This window comes from Oncorhynchus nerka, linkage group LG4, assembly GCF_034236695.1.
Source record: "Oncorhynchus nerka isolate Pitt River linkage group LG4, Oner_Uvic_2.0, whole genome shotgun sequence".
NCBI classification, from domain to species: Eukaryota; Metazoa; Chordata; class Actinopteri; order Salmoniformes; family Salmonidae; genus Oncorhynchus; species Oncorhynchus nerka.
The window spans coordinates 37074163-37093160 of record NC_088399.1 but is presented as its reverse complement, the minus strand read 5'-3'; the positions used below and the strand labels follow the sequence as shown (position 1 = coordinate 37093160).

The following is an 18998-nucleotide window of genomic DNA, read 5'->3' as shown; positions in this document are numbered from 1 at the left end:
TATCACATTAACATAAGTATTCAGACCCTTTACTCGGTACTTTGTTGAAGTACCTTTGGCAGCGATTACAGCCTCAAGTCTTCTTGAGTATGACGCTACAAGCTTGGCACACCTGTATTTGGAGAGTTTCTCCCATTCTTCTCTGCATATCCTCTCAGGCTATGTCAGGTTGGATGGGGAGTGTTGCTACACAGTTATTTTCAGGTCTATCCAAAGATGTTCGAGCGGGTTCAAGTCGGGCTATGGCTGTGCCACTCAAGGACATTCAGAGACTTGTCCCGAAGCCACTCCTGCATTGTCTTGGCTGTGTGCTTCCTGTTGGAAGGTGAACCTTCGCCCCCAGTCTGAGGTCCTGAGCGCTCTGGAGCAGGTTTTCATCAAGGATCTCTCTGTACTTTGCTCTGTTCATCTTACCCTCGATCCTGACTAGTCTCCCAGTCCCTGCCGCTGAAAAACATCCCCACAGCATGATGCTGCCACCATCATTGGAATTCAGGCCAAAGAGTCTTGTTTCTCATGGTCGGAGTCCTTTAGGTGCCTTTTGGCAAACTCCAAGCGGGCTGTCATGTGCCTTTTACTGAGGAGTGGCATCCGCCTGGCTACTCTACCACCTAATTGGTGGACTGCTGCAGAGGTGGTTGTCCTTCTGGAAGGTTCTCCCATCACCACAGAGGAACTCTGAAGTTCTGTCAGTGACCATTGGTTCTTGGTTACCTCCCTGACCAAGGTCCTTCTCCCCTGATTGCTCAGTCTATGTAGAGTCTTGGTGGTTCCAAACTTCTTCCATTTAAGAATGATGGAGGCCACTGTGTTCTTAGGGACCCTCAATGCTGCAGACAGTTTTTGGTACCTTTCCCCAGATCTGTGCCTCAACACAATCCTGTCTCGGAGCTCTACGGACAATTCCTTCGACCTCATGGCTTTGTTTTTACTCTGACATGCACTGCCAACTGTCGGACCGTATATAGACAAGTGTGTGCCTTTCCAAATCATCTCCAATCAATTGAATTTACCACAGGTGGACTGCAATCAAGTTGTAGAAACATCTCAAGGATGATCAATGGAAACAGGACGCACCTGAGCACAATTCCGAGTCTCATAGCAAAGGGGCTGAATACTTATGTACAGTTGAAGTCGGAAGTTCCATACACCTTAGCCAAATACAATTAAACTCAGTTTTTCACAATTCCTGACATTTAATCCTAGTAAAAATTCCCTGTCTTAGGTCAGATAGTATCACCACTTTATTTTAAGAATGTGAAATGTCAGAATAATAGTAGAGAGAATGATTTATTTCAGCTTTTATTTCTTTCATCACATTCCCAGTGGGTTAGAAGTTTACATACACTCAATTAGTATTTGGTAGCATTGCCTTCAAATTGTTTAACTTGTGTCTAACATTTCGAGTAGCATTCCACAGGCTTCCCACAATAAGTTGGGTGAATTTTGGCCCATTCCTCCTGACAGAGCTGGTGTAACTGAGTCAGGTTTGTGGGCCTCCTTGCTCGCATATACGCTTGTTCAGTTCTGCCCACAAATGTTCTATAGGATTGAGGTCAGGGCTTTGTGATGACCACTCCAATACCTTGACTTTGTTGTCCTTAAGCCATTTTGCCACAACTTTGGAAGTATGCTTGGGGTCATTGTGCATGTGGAAGACCCATTTGCGACCAAGCTTTAACTTCCTGACTGATGTCTTGAGATGTTGCTTCAATGTCTCCACATCATTTTTCGTCCTAATGATGCCATCTACTTTGTGAAGTGCACCAGTACCTCCTGCAGCAAAGCACCCCCATAACATGAACATGATGCTGCCACCCCCATGCTTCACAGTTGGGATGGTGTTCCTTGGCTTGCGAGCATCCCCCTTTATCCTCCAAACATAACAATGGTCATTATGGCCAGTTCTATTTTTGTTACATCAGACCAGAGGAGATCTCTCCAAAAAGTACGATCTTTGTCCCCATGTACAGTTGCCAACCGTAGTCTGGATTTTTTTATGGCGGTTTTGGAGCAGTGGCTTCTTCCTTGCTGAGCGGCCTTTCAGGTTATGTCGATAAAGGACTCCTTTTACTGTGGATATAGATACTTTTGTACCTGTTTCCTCCAGCATCTTCACAGGGTTTTTTGCCGTTGTTCTGGGATTGATTTGCACCTTTCGCACCAAAATAGTTTCATCTCTAGGAGGCAGAACGCGTCTCCTTCCTGAGCAGTATGATGGCTGCGTGGTCCCATGGTGTTTATACTTGCGTACTATTGTTTGTACAGATGAACGTGGTACCTTCAGGCGTTTGGAAATTGCTTCCAAGGATGAACCAGACTTGTGGAGATCTACAATTGTTTTTCTGAGGTTTTGGCTGATTTCTTTTGATTTTCCTATGATGTCAAGCAAAGAGGCATTGAGTTTGAAGGTAGGCCTTGAAATACATCCACAGGTACACCTCCAATTGACTCAAATTATGTCAGTTAGCCTATCAGAAGCTTCTAAAGCTTCATTTTCTGGAATTGTCCAAGCTGTTTAAAGGCACAGTCAACTTCTAACCCACTGGAATTATGATACAGTGAATTATAAGTTAAATAACATGTCTGTAAACAATTCTTGGAACAATTACTTGTGTCATGCACAAAGTAGATGTCCTAACCATCTTGCCAAAGCTATAGTTTGTTAACAAGAAATTTGTGGAGTAGCTGAAAAACAAGTTTTAATGACTCCAGTCTAAGTGTATGTAAACATCCGACTTGTAAATTAGGTGATCTGTTTTTTATTTTGAATACATTTGCAAAAAAATCTAAAAACCAGTTTCTTCTTTGTCATTATGGGGTATTGTGTGTAGATTGACGAGGTCATGTTTTTATTTCATCCATTTTAGAATAAGGCTGTAATGTAACAAAATGTGGAAAAAGTTGCAGGGTCTGAAAACTTGCCGAATGAACTGTATGTACATGTGTGAGGGAGGGAAAGATTTTATTATGAATTTGTGTCTATGACTAAAAAGTCAGCGTGTGATTCCCTGCTGTGCGTGTGTGCGTTCGTGGGATCAGTGATGTGGATCCAGCATAGGGAATGTCCGTTAGTGTACTGGTCTGACAGCACAGCACCGTGGACTCTCATCTCCTACATTAATTGTCAATTGTCTGCTGTGCTCCTGAACATGTGAGCCACATATGAATGTCTTGTCTTGTCTCTCTCCCGGAGCAGTGGCTGTAGATTAATGATTTGTTTAGGGAGCAGCTTCCTTGCCTGAGCTGTCATGGGCACGTGAGCAGAGGGTTGGCCTCAATTATGTTTCAATACAGAATATTTAGGGGATGGATTGCCATATAAGTAATGAACTAGAAAGATTCTCATAGAAAAGAAACAAGAATGCATTGGTGAGTTAAACACGTATTGCACATGGGATAATTACCAATGTGCAGACATTCTCAAACAAGTACACACACCACACACACACAGCTGCTAAAAGACACTCTACACACATACACACACACATTTACACACAAACCTAGTGTGACTATTGGAGGACAGGCTCTCCCATGGTTGAACGCTGCAGCCGGTCACAGCGAATGCAGCTCCACAGCTACCGTCCAGCCTGCCCAGCAGATCCTTGGCTGTATTCTCTGCTGTCTTCCTGCAGTCGTGGGCCCTCTTCAGGATCTGAGTGATGCTCTCCTCTCCCGACTGCTCACCTGCATACACAAACACACATACAGACAGAACTGTCAAATAACTTGCATTCGCTGCAGTCATTTTAGGGCTCTCACAAGGCCAATGAGATATGCCATATGAACAAAATGATTGAATGGAGCATTCAAACTGACAATGTAAATATGGCTACAAAAGGCTATAAATACTGTATGTAAAGTTGGTCAGCATTAGATGAATACGATCATTTACATTTTATTTAACCTTTATTTAACTAGACAAGTCAGTTAAGAACAAATACTTATTTACAATGACGGCCTACCCTGGCCAAACCCTCCCCTAATGACCCTGGGCCAATTGTGCGCCGCCCTATGAGACTCCCGATCACGGCCGGTTGTGATACAGCCCAGGATCGAACCAGGGTCTGTAGTGCCACCTCTAGCACTGAGATGCAGTGCCTTAGACCGCTGCACCACATCCATTTGAATTCAATCACTTTTTTACAGCATCCCATCTTAGAAGTGGACAGAAAGTAACTTTTTGGACCCGAATACCAAAACATTTGTGTTGAAAGTTGACCCATTTTGCATACCCCATACCATGAGACATCCATGCCTTTATCATTTGAAAAGATAAACAATTGAGTTTGATATAATTTAAAAGTTGTACAAACTACATTATTTTATTATTTCATAAAAAAATGTTTTAATAAAATGTGATTTTTTTTCAATTATCCGCAAAAGATATATATAAAAATATATATATTGTCACATACACCGGATAAGTAGTTTTACAGGGTCAGCCATAGTAGTACGGCGCCCCTGGAGCAAATTAAGGTTAAGTGCCTTGCTCAAGGGCACAGATAGATTTTCAGTCGGCTCGGGTATTCGAACCAGCAACCTTTCGGTTACTGGCCCAATGCTCTAACCGCTAGGATACCTGCTGCCAAAAACATGTAAACTCTGGGTTTTTTCATATTCGCATATGTTGTAACTTAGACCTTATTTCACATCTGAGGTTTTTGTGTTGTTCCCGCCATCAGTTAAGACAAAACTTGCTCTTGAATGCAGGGTGGGTGTCATTTCAATCATAGAAATAGAATTCATAGAATGGGCCTACCGCAATTTAGCTGGTATATCACTGACATTTTAAATGAATTGAAATTGTAACTTCTAATTACTACAACAACCCACCGTCAAATGTCAACTTAAATGTTTGTCTATTTTATTATCTATATTTCCATGATTTCAATAGGTTTCCTATGGAGGATTGAAAGTATAATTTAAAACGACAGACATTCCCATTCAAGTCAGCATTCTCTTATGTGTGGACCTGCAACCATCTTTGTGGTACCATTTGAAAGCTGACATATCAATTTTATTCCCATTTTAGTACATTCATCAGGCAAAACATGACACCAACTCGGTATTCAAGAGCATGTGTCTCAACCAATGGCGGTCACATCACAAGAACCTTAGATGACGTAAAATAGGATCTAAGCTACAACATACAGTACCAGTCAAAAGTTTGGACACACCTACCGATTCAAGGGTTTCTCTTTATTTGTACTATTTTCAACATTGTAGAATAATAGTGAAGACATTAAAACTATGAAATAACGCATATGGAATCATGTAGTAACCAAAAAGGTTTTAAACATTCAAAATATATTTTATATTTGAGATTCTTCAAAGTAGCCACCCTTTGCCTTGATGACAGCTTTACACACTCTTGACATTCTCTCAACCAGCTTCACCTAGAATGCTTTTCCTACAGTCCTGAAGGAGTTCCCACATATGCTGAGCACTTGTTGGCTGCTTTTCCTTTGCTCTGCGGTCTGACTCATCCCAAACCATCTCAATTGGGTTGAGGTCGGGTGATTGTGGAGGCCAGGCCATCTGATGCAGCACTCCATCACTCTCCTTCTTGGTCAAATAGCCCTTACACAGCCTGGAGGAGACGTTATATTTTTTGGTTACTACATGATTCCATATGTGTTAAACCCTGGAATGAGTAGGTGTGTCCAAACCTTTGACTGGTACTGTATGTAAATATAAAAATCAACAGCTTAATAATTGGCATTAAAGGTTAATTAACCCCTTAGACTAGTGGAAATTGGCCTATATGGATAGAGCCAAATTGAAATGTTTGTAACAGAAGAACTGTAAAAGTATGAGTTTTTAAATATGGAAATGTGAAGTGCACATTTGGACTCGTGGGTGTGTGGTTTGCTTGTATGACATCAAAGCGGTATTTAATATAATCCTCAACGTCTCATCTTTCAGAACACATCGACTCCTCTCAATTTACAGTATGTTCCTAACTCAGACAACAAAAAATGTGCAAAAGTAGCCTAATTAGCAGGATGGATGGGGGCTTCTTGTCGCGCACAGTGCTCAGATTTATAACAGATGTCAGTCAAAACCGATCCTGCGCTGTGAAGAGGAGAACCTGAGCACTGTGTTCCAATTTAGGCCAGGCGCCTATCAATGACAAATCTGACATACGGGATGAAAGGGCTGTAAGTGGAAAGAGATTTCTTTTTAAAGAAGAAACATTTCATTTTTTTCTCCAGATTTTTTTCTTTTGTTTGATAGCCCTGTTTGTAAGCTTTTAAATTATATACAATTCAACCGTTTATCTTTTTCAGTGCTGAAGACATGGATGTCTCATGTTATGGTAGGGTATATGCAAAATGGGTCCACTCTGAGCACCTTAATCTCTTGAATAGTTTGGCATTCAGTTCCAAAAAGTAACTTACTGAGCACTTCTACAATGGGAAAAATATGTATGGAAGATTTCATTCAAATAAAAAGGGGTGCTGTCAAAAAGTGATTGAATTCAAATGGATTTACCCTAAGGGGATGTTCTTCTGAGAGAGTGTTTTTGTGTTGAAGGGGAAAAGGTGAGGTTGGGAGTGGGGGAAGTGTGTGAGACAAGGGAGTCATGAGGCATGACATGCCTCACTGAAGACATGACACCTGTCAACAGCCGAAGGAGGGAAACAAATGAGTAGGATATAGACGTTTATGATGGGCGGATGAGAGTAGTGAATAGGGAAGAGGAGTGATGGAGGAGAGGTTTGTGAAGGAATTAAATGGGTGAGTGCAGCAGTTTGTGAAAGAGTAATAAATTAGAAGTGTGTGTTTTTGGGAGGTGGCCTCTTTGCTTTGATTGGTTGGAGGAGTTCAACTGTGGGTCTTTTAATGCAGGGAGGAGCAAACCAGCACTGATCAAAGAACAAACAAGCCTGTGTGGGCACGAAGTGTGACTCACCTACAGTCCCCACTCCGGCAGCTCTGAACTGGCCAAGTACAAGGCTCTGTTCACTCTCCGCCAGGGCTAACAGCAGCTCATAGGCCTCTATACACTGTTCACTAAGGAAAGAACACATGCAAATCAGTTAACACACACACACACACACACACACACACACACACACACACACACACACACACACACACACACACACAGTAGCTCAAAGGCCTCTATACACTGACTGACAGAAAAAACAACCTATTTGCACTACTAAATGAGAACGCACATAAGCTCTCTCTCCCTCTTTCTCGCGCTCTCTCACGCACACGAGGAATGTGGAGGCCTCTCGCTTCCACTTATCCTTCCTCTGTGTTGCCCTTTCATCGTGTTCAAAAGGAACGCGGCCGAGAGGTGCTGATGTCTATTTAACTACAGTCATCATAGCGCGTGCGTGTTTGCCTGGGGCCCGGGGATGGAAGAAAAACAGCGAGGCACTATCGTTTAATCAGGTAATGATTACACATCAGGAACAAATACACCTTTTCTCCAAACAAATACAGAGAGAGCTAGGGTAATTAACTATTACGCCTAAAAACGGGAAGTCTGAGGCCTGTATTCAATTTAAACATTTAACATCTCAACATTATTTTCTCCTCATAGCTAGTCTATATTTGTTGTATGTGTGTGTGTATGTTTTGATGGATGACGCTAAAGGGGCAGACCATTTACACACATAAACACACATCCCCGCACACACAACCTCGACTCAAGTCCCCTGCTAGTTCAGCTGTACCAAAACAAATCCTGTGGATACTTTTACACACTTTAATAGCTCACGCCAACACTACGAGTTAGTCACTCTCTCAAGAACGCAAATACACACACAGCAAGTTTCTGCCTGCAAAAACACCATAAAGTAGCCGGCATTATCAACATACACCACAGTGTTCCTCTTTTTGATGTTTCAATCTTATGATTATAGTTTTAGTCACACGCACACACTGGCATAGATCATATACAAATGCAGCCATGCACGCACACACACAGCCAAACACACACTCACTTGCTGTCCTCCAAGCCCTCTATTGATTCTTTATAACACTGCTTTCCAGACTGCTGATTAATATCACTGTTTATTAGCTTGGCTACACACTGCTTTTTATATACAAACAGTGTCTCTCTCACAGATGCACAGAGAGAGAGAGAGAGAGAGAGAGAGAGAGAGAGAGAGAGAGAGAGACAGAGAGAGAGAGAGAGAGAGAGAGAGAGAGAGAGAGAGAGACAGAAAGAGACAGGGAGAGAGAGACAGAGAGACCTCCTTGGAGATTCTTCCACCAAATATTAAATGCACACATACACACACCACTAGGGAAAAGTTCACCAGTAAACTACCAGAATTGCAGTATCTTTCATATACCGAACAAAAATATAAAAGCAACATGCAACAATTTCAAAGATTTTACAGAGTTACAGTTCACATAAGGAAATCAGTCAATTGAAATATATCAATTAAGCCCTAATCTATTGATTTCACATGACAGGGAATACAATGCAATTTTATTCTTTGTCTGTAACTTATGTTCGTTGTCCATAACTTATGCCCACCCATACCATAACCCAACGCCACCATGGGGCACTCTGTTCACAACATTGTCAGCAAACCGCTAGCCCACACGACACCATACACGTGGTCTGCGGTTGTGAGGCCGGTTGGAAGTAATACCAAATTCTCTAAAATGACATTGAAGGCGGTTTATGATAGAGAAATTAACATTAAATTCTCTGGTAACAACTTTGGTGGACATTCCTGCGGTGTGCATGCCAATGGCACGCTCCCTCAAAACTTGAGACATATGTGGTATTGTCTTTTGTGACAAAACTGCACATTTTAGAGTAGCCTTTTATTGCCCCCGGCACAAGGTGCACCTGTGTAATGATCATACTGTTAATCAGCTTCTTGATATGGCACACCTGTCAAGTGGATGGATTATCTTGGTAAATGTGTGCACAACATTTTGGAACATGGAATATGTCTGGGATCTTTATTTAAGCTCATGAAACATGGGACCAACACTTTACATGTTGCGTTTATATTTCTGTTCAGTATATACGAATACATTTTTGAATACCTAATTAAAGTATAAATTACCTCAATTCCGATCGATTGGCATAGATTTTCTGCTAATTACCAAAATTACTGAAGATTCCGGTAGCTTTGCAATCCTACACACCACACTCCCCCATCCAATGAAAGACTATATCTCTCCCCAAATGGCCCAATGGGGTGCCCTCGCTGACATCCCACTTGGCGGGGCTGAAATTCAATCAAAGCACTGACATCTGGGCTTCTAGTGAACAACAAACCAGACACAGATGGCCAAACCCTCTCTCCCTCCAGGTACAAACACACTACAGTCCCCCACATCACATAAAATCAATGGCTTCAGGAATATATCATACAGGGAAAAACACACAGTATGAATCTTAGTGTGTGTTTGTGTTTTTAATGGAACTGGTGTTATATTAATAATGCATTTGAGGACTATTCAAATGTTGTGTACTCTGGTGTAATGGGAAAGACTAATAATTATCTTTATTGGCTATAACGTTTCTATTTATGTATCGGTCATCTATCTTTGTATCTGTTTATTCATCTACTCATAGCTTTGCTTTGAGGCAATCCGTCTCCCTGAGACATGCTACGCAGAATGCTATGAGAAACACACGTAACGTTACCATGCCACCACAATATTACATTCAGCCAATATCAACAGCTGAAAATACAACTTATTTCCATTTCAGTTTGCTTAAACTTTGCCATACAAGCAAAGGATTAACAGCCTTTCTGCAACTCATAACATGAACAGGATTATCATGGTTGGATGATTAGCATGATGCTAATTAGAAATACCACTTAGATTAGATCTGTTTTTCCCTTTCGTATCTCGTTAGCTTTGCTGAATGGGCACCTTCAGGGCACCTTATTAGAGAGGGGCCAAGGGCCGTACACAAACACACTTGATTGACCAAGGGGATGCGAATACTAATAAGATGCAAATGGCCGCTACCGTATGGAACCTACAAAAAGGCCCTGACCTCGAAGAGTACAGCTTAATTATAATTACTGGAGGAGGCTTCTAACGAGGAACATTAGTGTGGTTCTGATGTTTACAGCTTGATAAGGTGTTTGTTAGCTATGCAAGGCTCAGAGTAGGCTTGGTCTTATGAGTGGAGCAGGGAATTTGCATTCAGGCTTTCACCCTGTTGGTGTGTTTCTTTCTGGCTGATGCGTGAATCCAACCAGGACTGCGCAAATGTCTTATGTATGTTACATGCTCCATTAGGTTAGGCATTGCTGTGTGTGTGTGTGTTTGTGTATACCTGTACTGCAGTGCCAGTCGCAGGGCGGTGGCATTAGATTCGTATTTGCCCACCAGCATGCTCATCCTCTCGGCGTTGCCCTTACACTCCTCTAACGTGATGGTCAGCAGGTCATTCTGAGACTTCAGATGCTCGATGCGGCTGGAACACACACACACACACACAAAATCTTCATTGGGGTACATTTATTGTATAAAGTGCCTGTCATATCTCAAAGCATATCTCAATATCTCACATTGCGACTCACCCATCCACCAGCGATATAAAGCACCCACCTGGGTGATTCACGGCATCCATTTTGTGCCAGGTCGCTCATCACACATCATCTATTGCAGTTTAAGTGAGTGCTACGGGAAAAAGGGACAGGGAAACTATAGCCACCCCCCTCTACAGAACTCAAATGGCCTTGGTTTTATGGGTAGATTATGTGAGAGTAGCTAATGACGCGTAACTATCCATCTAATCAAGGACGTCGATAAAGCACTCTGGGCTTAATTAAGAGAAAATAGTGTGTCAGCAGCCTGGTCGTTAGTGGTAAACGTATGGGATATCCCATAAAACACATGTGCCAAATAACAACCTTAAAGGGATAGTACACACCAAAATGTAAAGTTTCAAAGTTTTGTCACAGATTATCAGGTGCTGATCTTTCCCATTAATTTTGGATTGACTCCATTACACCAATTCTGGTTGGATTTTAAGGTGAACTATCCCTTTAAGCAGTGGTGACCCATCAATTTGTTTGTTTGTTGTTGTTGCCTGTTTAGCATGTTATTTGGGCATTAATTCATGTCACATATCAGTTTGCAAACAATGTAAAAACACATTTATTGAGTGAATAAAGCCACATACAAACATGGTCTCTTTCTGGCTTTCTTGAGTAAGGCAGCTCCAAAAATCAGGTGTTTTAGCCAAGCTCAGTGCTCCCTGTGAGCAGCTGTCGGAACATACAGAGCGTAGGCATTGGTAATCGTCTTTAGTTGCGCTGTGATTGACTCAGTGTTCTGTCACTCATGGGGACACTACATCACCACAGAATCTACAGGGAGAGCTAGCCAGGTCAAGCCCCCTTGGGTGCTGCCATAGATTTACATTAGAAGTGACCATCCAAGAAGGCTCAAGGTCATTGGGCACAGATAAAATGACGTCAAATCACGTTATATATATACACCGTATATTTGATCATGTCAACATCACACTTTCAAAATCTTAGCTAGCAAGCTAGACAAGCATTCATCATCATGAATCACATTGTCAATCTACTGGCAAATCATTTTTATATGAAGAGAAATTATAGATAAAACGTATCAGTGCTCAATGGCCATTGGACATAAACATTACACAACAAGTCGTAAATCGCAAATTCAACAATGAGTAGTTTTGGAAGGAATCAGTGGCTAACTGTTTAGCTTCCCCTGCCTGCTATTCGATGGAGAGGGTGTGTGGTCCAAGTCTGGGTTTAACGGTTTAAAACATCTGTCTGAAAGGGTCTCTTTTCCAAGCTTAAAATGATAAACATTCACACGCAACACCATGTGCCAGAAAAGGATGAATAGATTGACCATGCTGTCAATCCAGCATGACTTCTGCCGCTTTCAAAACAACTGGAAACTCAGAACTGGGAAATCTCAGACTTCAGTGAGTTCAAGACAACTCAGAAAGAAACGAGCTCAATTGGGAAAATACGTTTTGAACTCATCCAACTCGGAATTCCAAGTCGAGAACTCGGGCCTCTTTCTAGAGCTCCGACCTAATGTCACGATTCACTGGCGTCATGATTAGACCTTGTTTTTTTCCCCGAGCTCCCAGTTGTTTTGAAAGCATGATAAATCCAGAGAACACCAGACTTTGATGACAATATTTTCCCACAAGAAGACCCGCCGCGCCACCTTCCTGTTCAAGTGAGCACAGCACAACAATGTGAGTCCAAAAATGATTAATTATGTAATATGTCAGGGAGTTATGTATACTGTAACTAAGAAAGTAATAATAAGTGTATGTTGTGTAGTAACCTGTTAGTAGCCCATGTGCCTCACCCTAATAATGTGATCACTTACCCCCTCAGAACTTAGCTTACTGTTCTGACCTGGTGGTGCACATGTAGCCTATAGGCTGCTTAAGAGAAATGTCATCATTGAATATTATAAGAATATTATAAGAGCTTTATTTGTCTGCTTATATGCCCCCTTTATCTATTCTACAGTTCTGACTTGGTGTACAGGGAGAATACTGTAAGAACGGCCCATGTTCTGAATTCTGTTGCTGTGCATTTGAAAAGTGCTGAACAAATATTTATATTTGTTAGCTTGTTTGTTAGCTTGTTCATTCATGTCTTAATTGAAATTACGGATTGCCTCTTATCTGCTCACCGTTCCCTTATGCCATAGTTTGTACATCTCAATTGTTATAGGCATCTTATTCATCATTTAAGGCAATTTTGGAATGATTTCATTGTTTTGCTTACTTTGTGTATTATAATTAGCTCATGTGCATTTCTTGATGAGGAGGAGATACTATATAATGTTGTTGAATTTATCTGAACTAACATCTGAATTTCTGTATGTGTCCATTTTGAAGGTGCTGAACCAAAAGGACTACTTCAAGACTGTTGGAAAAGCATTCCAGGTGAAGCTGGTTGAGAGAATGCCAAGAATGTGCAAAGCTGTCATCAAGGCAAAGGGTGGCTACTTTGAAGAATCTCAAATATATTTTGATTGTTTAACGCTTTTTTGGTTACTACATGATTCCATATGTGTTATTTCATAGTTTTGATGTCTTCACTATTATTCTACAATGTAGAAGATTTTTAAAATAAAATAAAGGTGTGTAGGTGTGTCCAAACTGGTACTGTAAATGAAATAATGTTTGTGCATAGTTCAAAAGTCAAAATTCATTTTGGCATTTGTTATTATTGAAGGAGAATGCGGTTCTTATCGACTTACACAAATCCACAAGGAGTCAGTAGTAACCACATTTGTTTAAGCAAGTCAACCATATCAGCTATGGTTATTAAAAAGGCAGTAAATGAGGTTGAATGAACTGTATCTCTACACCACAGTGCAACACCATGGAGGATGTCAATACTACAGTTGACATTATAAACATGTCTCTTTATTTGAATCCTAAACCAATCCAAAGCAAATGTGTGTATTTGATTGTATTATTCTTTCCATCTGTTCTCTATACAAAATAACTCCAAATCTAATGCTTGCGTTATACTGAAGTATGGTTACTGTCATGGCATTTTTGCATCAATGACGTGATAAAGTATTGCTTAAAAGTGGAATTGACAGAGTTTTAACTACTTTACAGATATGAAACAGACAATCATAATATCAGTCATAAATATGAAATTCCCAGTTTATGCTACAAAACCAACTTTATAAGATGTTTTAACAATAGGTTCAATTTGACAAAACATTTCATGATGTAGAGTAAGGTATTGTTGGCAGAATAGATAGTTCAATGCATGATTAATATAATTCACCAATAAATGTCTTGGTTGTCCAGCAAATATTGCTATCAGGTTGTAAATCTTAGCTTTGTTTGTTTAATTCCTCCAGCTATCTGGGAAGCAATGTTTCAGTTTCAATGACTCAATATTTTGGACGAAAATGGACAAATGTAACCAGGGCTGGGAATGTCAACACAATCAAAGCATGGGCAATGATCACATTGACGAACCCCCCCATTTCGTTTTTCTGTGGCTACAGCTAGAGATGCAGGTGTCATTTGGTTAGCTAGCAAGTAAAAAAACGCTAAACAAATGGCTGTGAATTCAAAAGAAGAGGCCTCTGAACGATGTCAAATTGATTTGAGAGCTATATGTCATGTGGTTGAGAAGCTATTCATTAACATGCAAAAGTAGGCATTTGAGTTGTAAGACTGTCCCCTTTAACCCTCTGAGTAGAGGAGAGTAATGTTTAAGCTACATTTCGCCTCCAAAAAGAAAAGGACGCCGAATTGCAAAAACAAGGGGTGCATTTGTTTTTGCTATTGTCAGCTGATTCAGAATATGTAAATTATATAATTCTTGCACGTTCGGATGAAGAGATATTCATATTATTATTAATGAGTCTGAATCTTTAACATAGAGATAACTACACCGCACGTTGGCAGGCAAGCTGCAGAAGGGCGAGCAGGCTACTATTTCCCATCGTTTAGCAGTGCAATTTTGACAGCCAACTATAAGCTAAAACAGTTTGAGAGGGTTCACCTACTGTTCTCTCGGTAGATTTTAGCTCATTTCACTCTGGCTAACATTAGTTAATGATCTTGTTATTGTTGATGTACATAGGCAACTGAAGGAAACAGCCTACCATTTCATGGCTGTTTGATCAATAAGACTGTTGATCCCAAAAGACGACTCCCGCGGTATTTATATATTTGCAGAAATATGTGGCTTTGGTAAATGCTTTCTAATGATCTAAAATCGTGTTGTTGCTACTGCCTGTAAACACACAGGCCAGTTCAAAGTGAATGATGGCAAGCCCATGTAAGTAGCTGAATTTGTTGCTAGAATCTTTTACCAATAAAAGTAGCTGGAGGGTACTGAAAACGTGTTAAATATTGTAGGCAACACTGCCCATGTGGCAAATGGCTTATTAGCATATAGACCTACTGTAGCTCAATTGGCTATGGCTCACCGGTATGCATAGACTCTGGTCCTGGACAAGACACATTTTTATTTGGTTTTATTTACTGCAGTGTCTTAATTGTCCAAACGCACAGCCGCTTTCCTACTCTATATTGCTATATACATTTCTCAAATGCCTTTCTATTTGTCATTACCAAACATTCTATGAATTTATGAAAAGGTGAAAATGACCATATCTAAGTGCTCGCTTGTCAGAAAATGAAAAAAAGGTGTCATATTCTTCCCGGGGGTGTATATGAAAAGATTTGAATACGATTTCAGTTTGTTAAAATGCTGTCAGTTCCACTTTAACAGTATTAATTAGGCATGGATGGACCGACGAATGGATAAAAAAAATGATAAGGACATAATAAGGACAATGACAGCATGGTTTGAGTATCACCTGTTGAGTCTCTCTGTCTCCACTTCAAACTCCCTGATCTTGTTCTCAGAGATGGCTGATCCGTGGGAGTAGAGGGTCTGGAAGATCTCCTGGATGTTGGAGCAGTCCTGGAGGGAGTGGGCCAGGTGTTCCGCCACGTTACTGGACACCTGGGAGGAGGAGGAACAGGGTTACATGGTATTTTGGTATTTTATTAGGATCCTCATTACCTGTTGCAAAAGCAGCAGCTACTCTTCCTGGGGTCCAACACAAAACAAGAAACATAACATAATACAGAACAGTAATAGACAAGAACAGCTCAAGGACAGACAGGGGGTAAGACAGACATTTACATAGATCTAAGGTCGCCTCCCAGTCTCAAATGGTAACATATACCATATGAAGTGCACTACTTTTGTGTAAAGAGTAATTTGGGGTACAAACAAGGAGAGGAGGGGAGTAGACAGCGCTTCAACCAATGTGAGTCAAGGTGCAGCCAACAATCACAATGTAAAAACGACACAATAGGAATTCATTGGGTCAGACTGACTGAGGGCATTTCTTTGTGATCCTCCACTCTCTTAATCCACAGTGTATACAAATAGTGTTTATAATCTTTACTTATACAGGTTAGTCTCCTTGAGATCAAATCTCTTTTTCAAGAGAGACTGTACGCAGAAAGAGACTGGTTTTCTACTGAACTTTACATAATCCGTCGCAGCCTAGTCCCAGAGGAATGCTAACAGTCTGCCTCTCTTTCTCTTTCTTCCCTCTTCCTCTCTTTTCAGTCTATTTTGGAGCAGATGGGTTCCGGCTAAAGATTGAGAGGAGAATTTTAATGGCCGGAGCTTTCAGGGAAAAGACAAGCCCTGGAATCATTAGGATTGATTTCCAATCGCTCACACACCAACACACACCAACAGGAGCGAGGGAGAGAGAAAGAGGGAGAGAGAGAGGGAGGGAGGCACAAGAGAAAAAAAGGGCACCAGAAGAGGAAAGTGATAACTGTTAGAGGGGACGTTGGCAGGTCACCTTTAGTGTCAACAAGGCTGTGTGGGTGCCAGGGGAAGGGGACATTGGGGAATGAGTGACACTAGGTCTGTCACACTTCACTGGATATACCCATCTCTGACACATCTGCTGATGCTGCTGTTACCTTCGGCCAGCTGCTACAGGGAAATGTGCCCCTACCTAATGTCGCTCTCTCATACTCTCCCTGTCCACCCCTCTCTCTCTTCCGCTCTCTTTCTTACATCCCTCTCTTCCTTTCTTTAAACCCGTTTGCATATTTCCCCTCTCAAAGCCTTCAGTATTGAATATCCATCCCGTATCTCCTTACCCCGATGCTGCTGATCTCTGATCCCAGAACAGGCCTCTCGGTAGAGGAAGACTCTGACCTGGTTTTAGACAGCTTCACTCGCTCTGCCACCTAGCAACAAGACAACACACTCAATACATTACTGTGAATTACTGATAAAAAGTGCTTGGCCCCTAAATTAAATAAATGTAGGGATTGTACTGGATCTCTAATATATTGAATTCCTTCTGAGGGTCAATGTCAAGGACACACACACAGGAAAGGGGAAGAGCAATATGGTTGATCAGACTGACTCTTTGATTACAATTGTCCCTCTCTGGCTGGACTAGCTCAAGGCTAGTACACAGATTGGTGTGTGTGCGAGCATGTGTGTGTTTGTGTCATTCAAGTGATAATACAATAAGAGAGAAAAGAGAGATGGAGAACATTTCAGAGGAGAGTTCAGAATATCCCCACAGTGTGTGTGTCCCTCATACGAATGTACAACATCCCATTGTTCTAATTTCATTACTCCATCATCCCAGTACTTTGGTGTTTTGTACCTTACTATGCATGACATAGCGTGTGTGTGCATTCTACCTTGGCCACAGGTATATCGTTACTGCTGCTGCTGGTGCTGAGTTCCCCAGTGCTGGGATTGATGGGGCGGGAGGCGGGGGTGAGACGCCCAGGGCTGGACGGGCCTGCAGACTGGGAGCTCTGGAGACGCGTCTGCAGCTCTCGCACCTGGGGAAAAGACACCATAGAGATACCTTATATCACTATTTTATTGTGAATGTGTTCTATTTAATTCTATGGGACACACAGACATGCAGGCTGAGGTTCACGGGCGCAGATCTGCTGAGAACACACACACCTGCTTATAATCTCATCATACAGACGATTTACAGAAGGACTCAGTTTGTTGCTACTTAAGGCACTTCTTGCTCCAGTTTGAGACAATGTGAGGATCCATCTGATCTCTTCTGTGCAGTGGGCAAAGGCAGGAATTTTGGGACAGTGATGATGCAGAGGAAACAGGGTACTTGAGTCGCTCCACTGCTGACAGGCTTCTTCTCTCACTCTATATTAAGCATCAGAGAACTCATGGAAAGACTTGCCAGGTCTTGCAATGCATTTGTTATGCCAGCTTGGATTTGTCAGCATTATGCTTGTAGCTAGTGTACAAAATACAAAAACGCTGTTTAATTGTTGTTATCTCTTCCCAACACTACAGCAGTTTAGGCCCTAGGTGTGTGTGCGTGCATGCATGTATGTTGGGTGTGTGTATGTGTGTGTGTCGGAGGGAGAGAGCTTCCTCTGCCAGGAAGAGCGTGGAAAGGAACATTAGTTTGAACGCTGGCCCACTAAAATATAAACAATGACGGTACAACAGCCTTTTGTGCTTTCACAGCACCCATTGCACAGACAGAGAGGAAATATATGGAATTATAAATCATTGATGTCGCAAACATACCACACACAGCCATATACTGGCATGTGCTGTTAGCAGAACGGGATATAGCTGCATACACAGACATGTCAAGATGCCTAAATCATGTTAGCTACCTGCATGTTTTCAATAATATGGCCAATCTTTTACATTGTATATATGCACATGTGGCATTATAGAAAAAGGTACAGTATATCTACATCATTGTAACTATCTGTACAAACATCAGTGCATGTACAGTGGGGCCAAAAAGTATTTAGTCAGCCACCAATTGTGCAAGTTCTCCCACGTGAAAAGATGAAAGAGGCCTGTAATTTTCATCATAGGTACACTTCAACTATGACAGACAGAATGAGAAAAAAAAAATCCAGAAAATCACATTGTAGGATTTTTAATGAATTTATTTGCAAATTATGGTGGAAAATAAGTATTTGGTCAATAACAAAAGTTTATCTCAATATTTTGTTATATACCCTTTGTTGGCAATGACAGAGTTCAAACGTTTTCTGAAAGTCTTCACAAGGTTTTCACACACTGTTGCTGGTATTTTGGCCCATTCCTCCATGCAGATCTCCTCTAGAGCAGTGATGTTTTGGGGCTGTTGCTGGGCAACACGGACTTTCAAATCCCTCCAAAGATTTTCTATGGGGTTGAGATCTGGAGACTGGCTAGGCCACTCCAGGACCTTGATATGCTTCTTACGAAGCCACTCCTTCATTGCCCGGGCGGTGTGTTTTGGATCATTGTCATGCTGAAAGATCATTCAAATGCTCTCTAGCAAAGTTCAGACGGGCCTGGACATGTACTGGCTTAAGCAGGGGGACACGTCTGGCACTGCAGGATTTGAGTCCCTGGCGGCGTAGTGTGTTACTGATGGTAGGCTTTGTTACTTTTGTCCCAGCTCTCTGCAGGTCATTCACTCGGTCCCCCCGTGTGGTTCTGGTATTT

General features: G+C 41.5%; 1 protein-coding gene across 4 annotated transcripts in view; it reads right to left on the bottom strand.

Annotated features, from left to right (window-relative positions):
- The window catches only part of LOC115123324 (colorectal mutant cancer protein), a 126584-nt gene that overhangs the window by 10639 nt on the left and 96947 nt on the right, over positions 1-18998 (bottom strand). For all 4 annotated transcript variants that reach the window (XM_029652669.2, XM_029652664.2, XM_029652677.2 and 1 more), the window contains 6 exons: positions 17198-17344; positions 16640-16729; positions 15322-15470; positions 10283-10423; positions 6920-7020; positions 3504-3687 (listed from right to left, as the gene is read on the bottom strand). In XM_029652669.2, coding sequence (XP_029508529.1) covers positions 3504-3687; positions 6920-7020; positions 10283-10423; positions 15322-15470; positions 16640-16729; positions 17198-17344 — 812 coding nt within the window. The remainder of the gene's footprint in view (positions 1-3503; positions 3688-6919; positions 7021-10282; positions 10424-15321; positions 15471-16639; positions 16730-17197; positions 17345-18998) is intronic.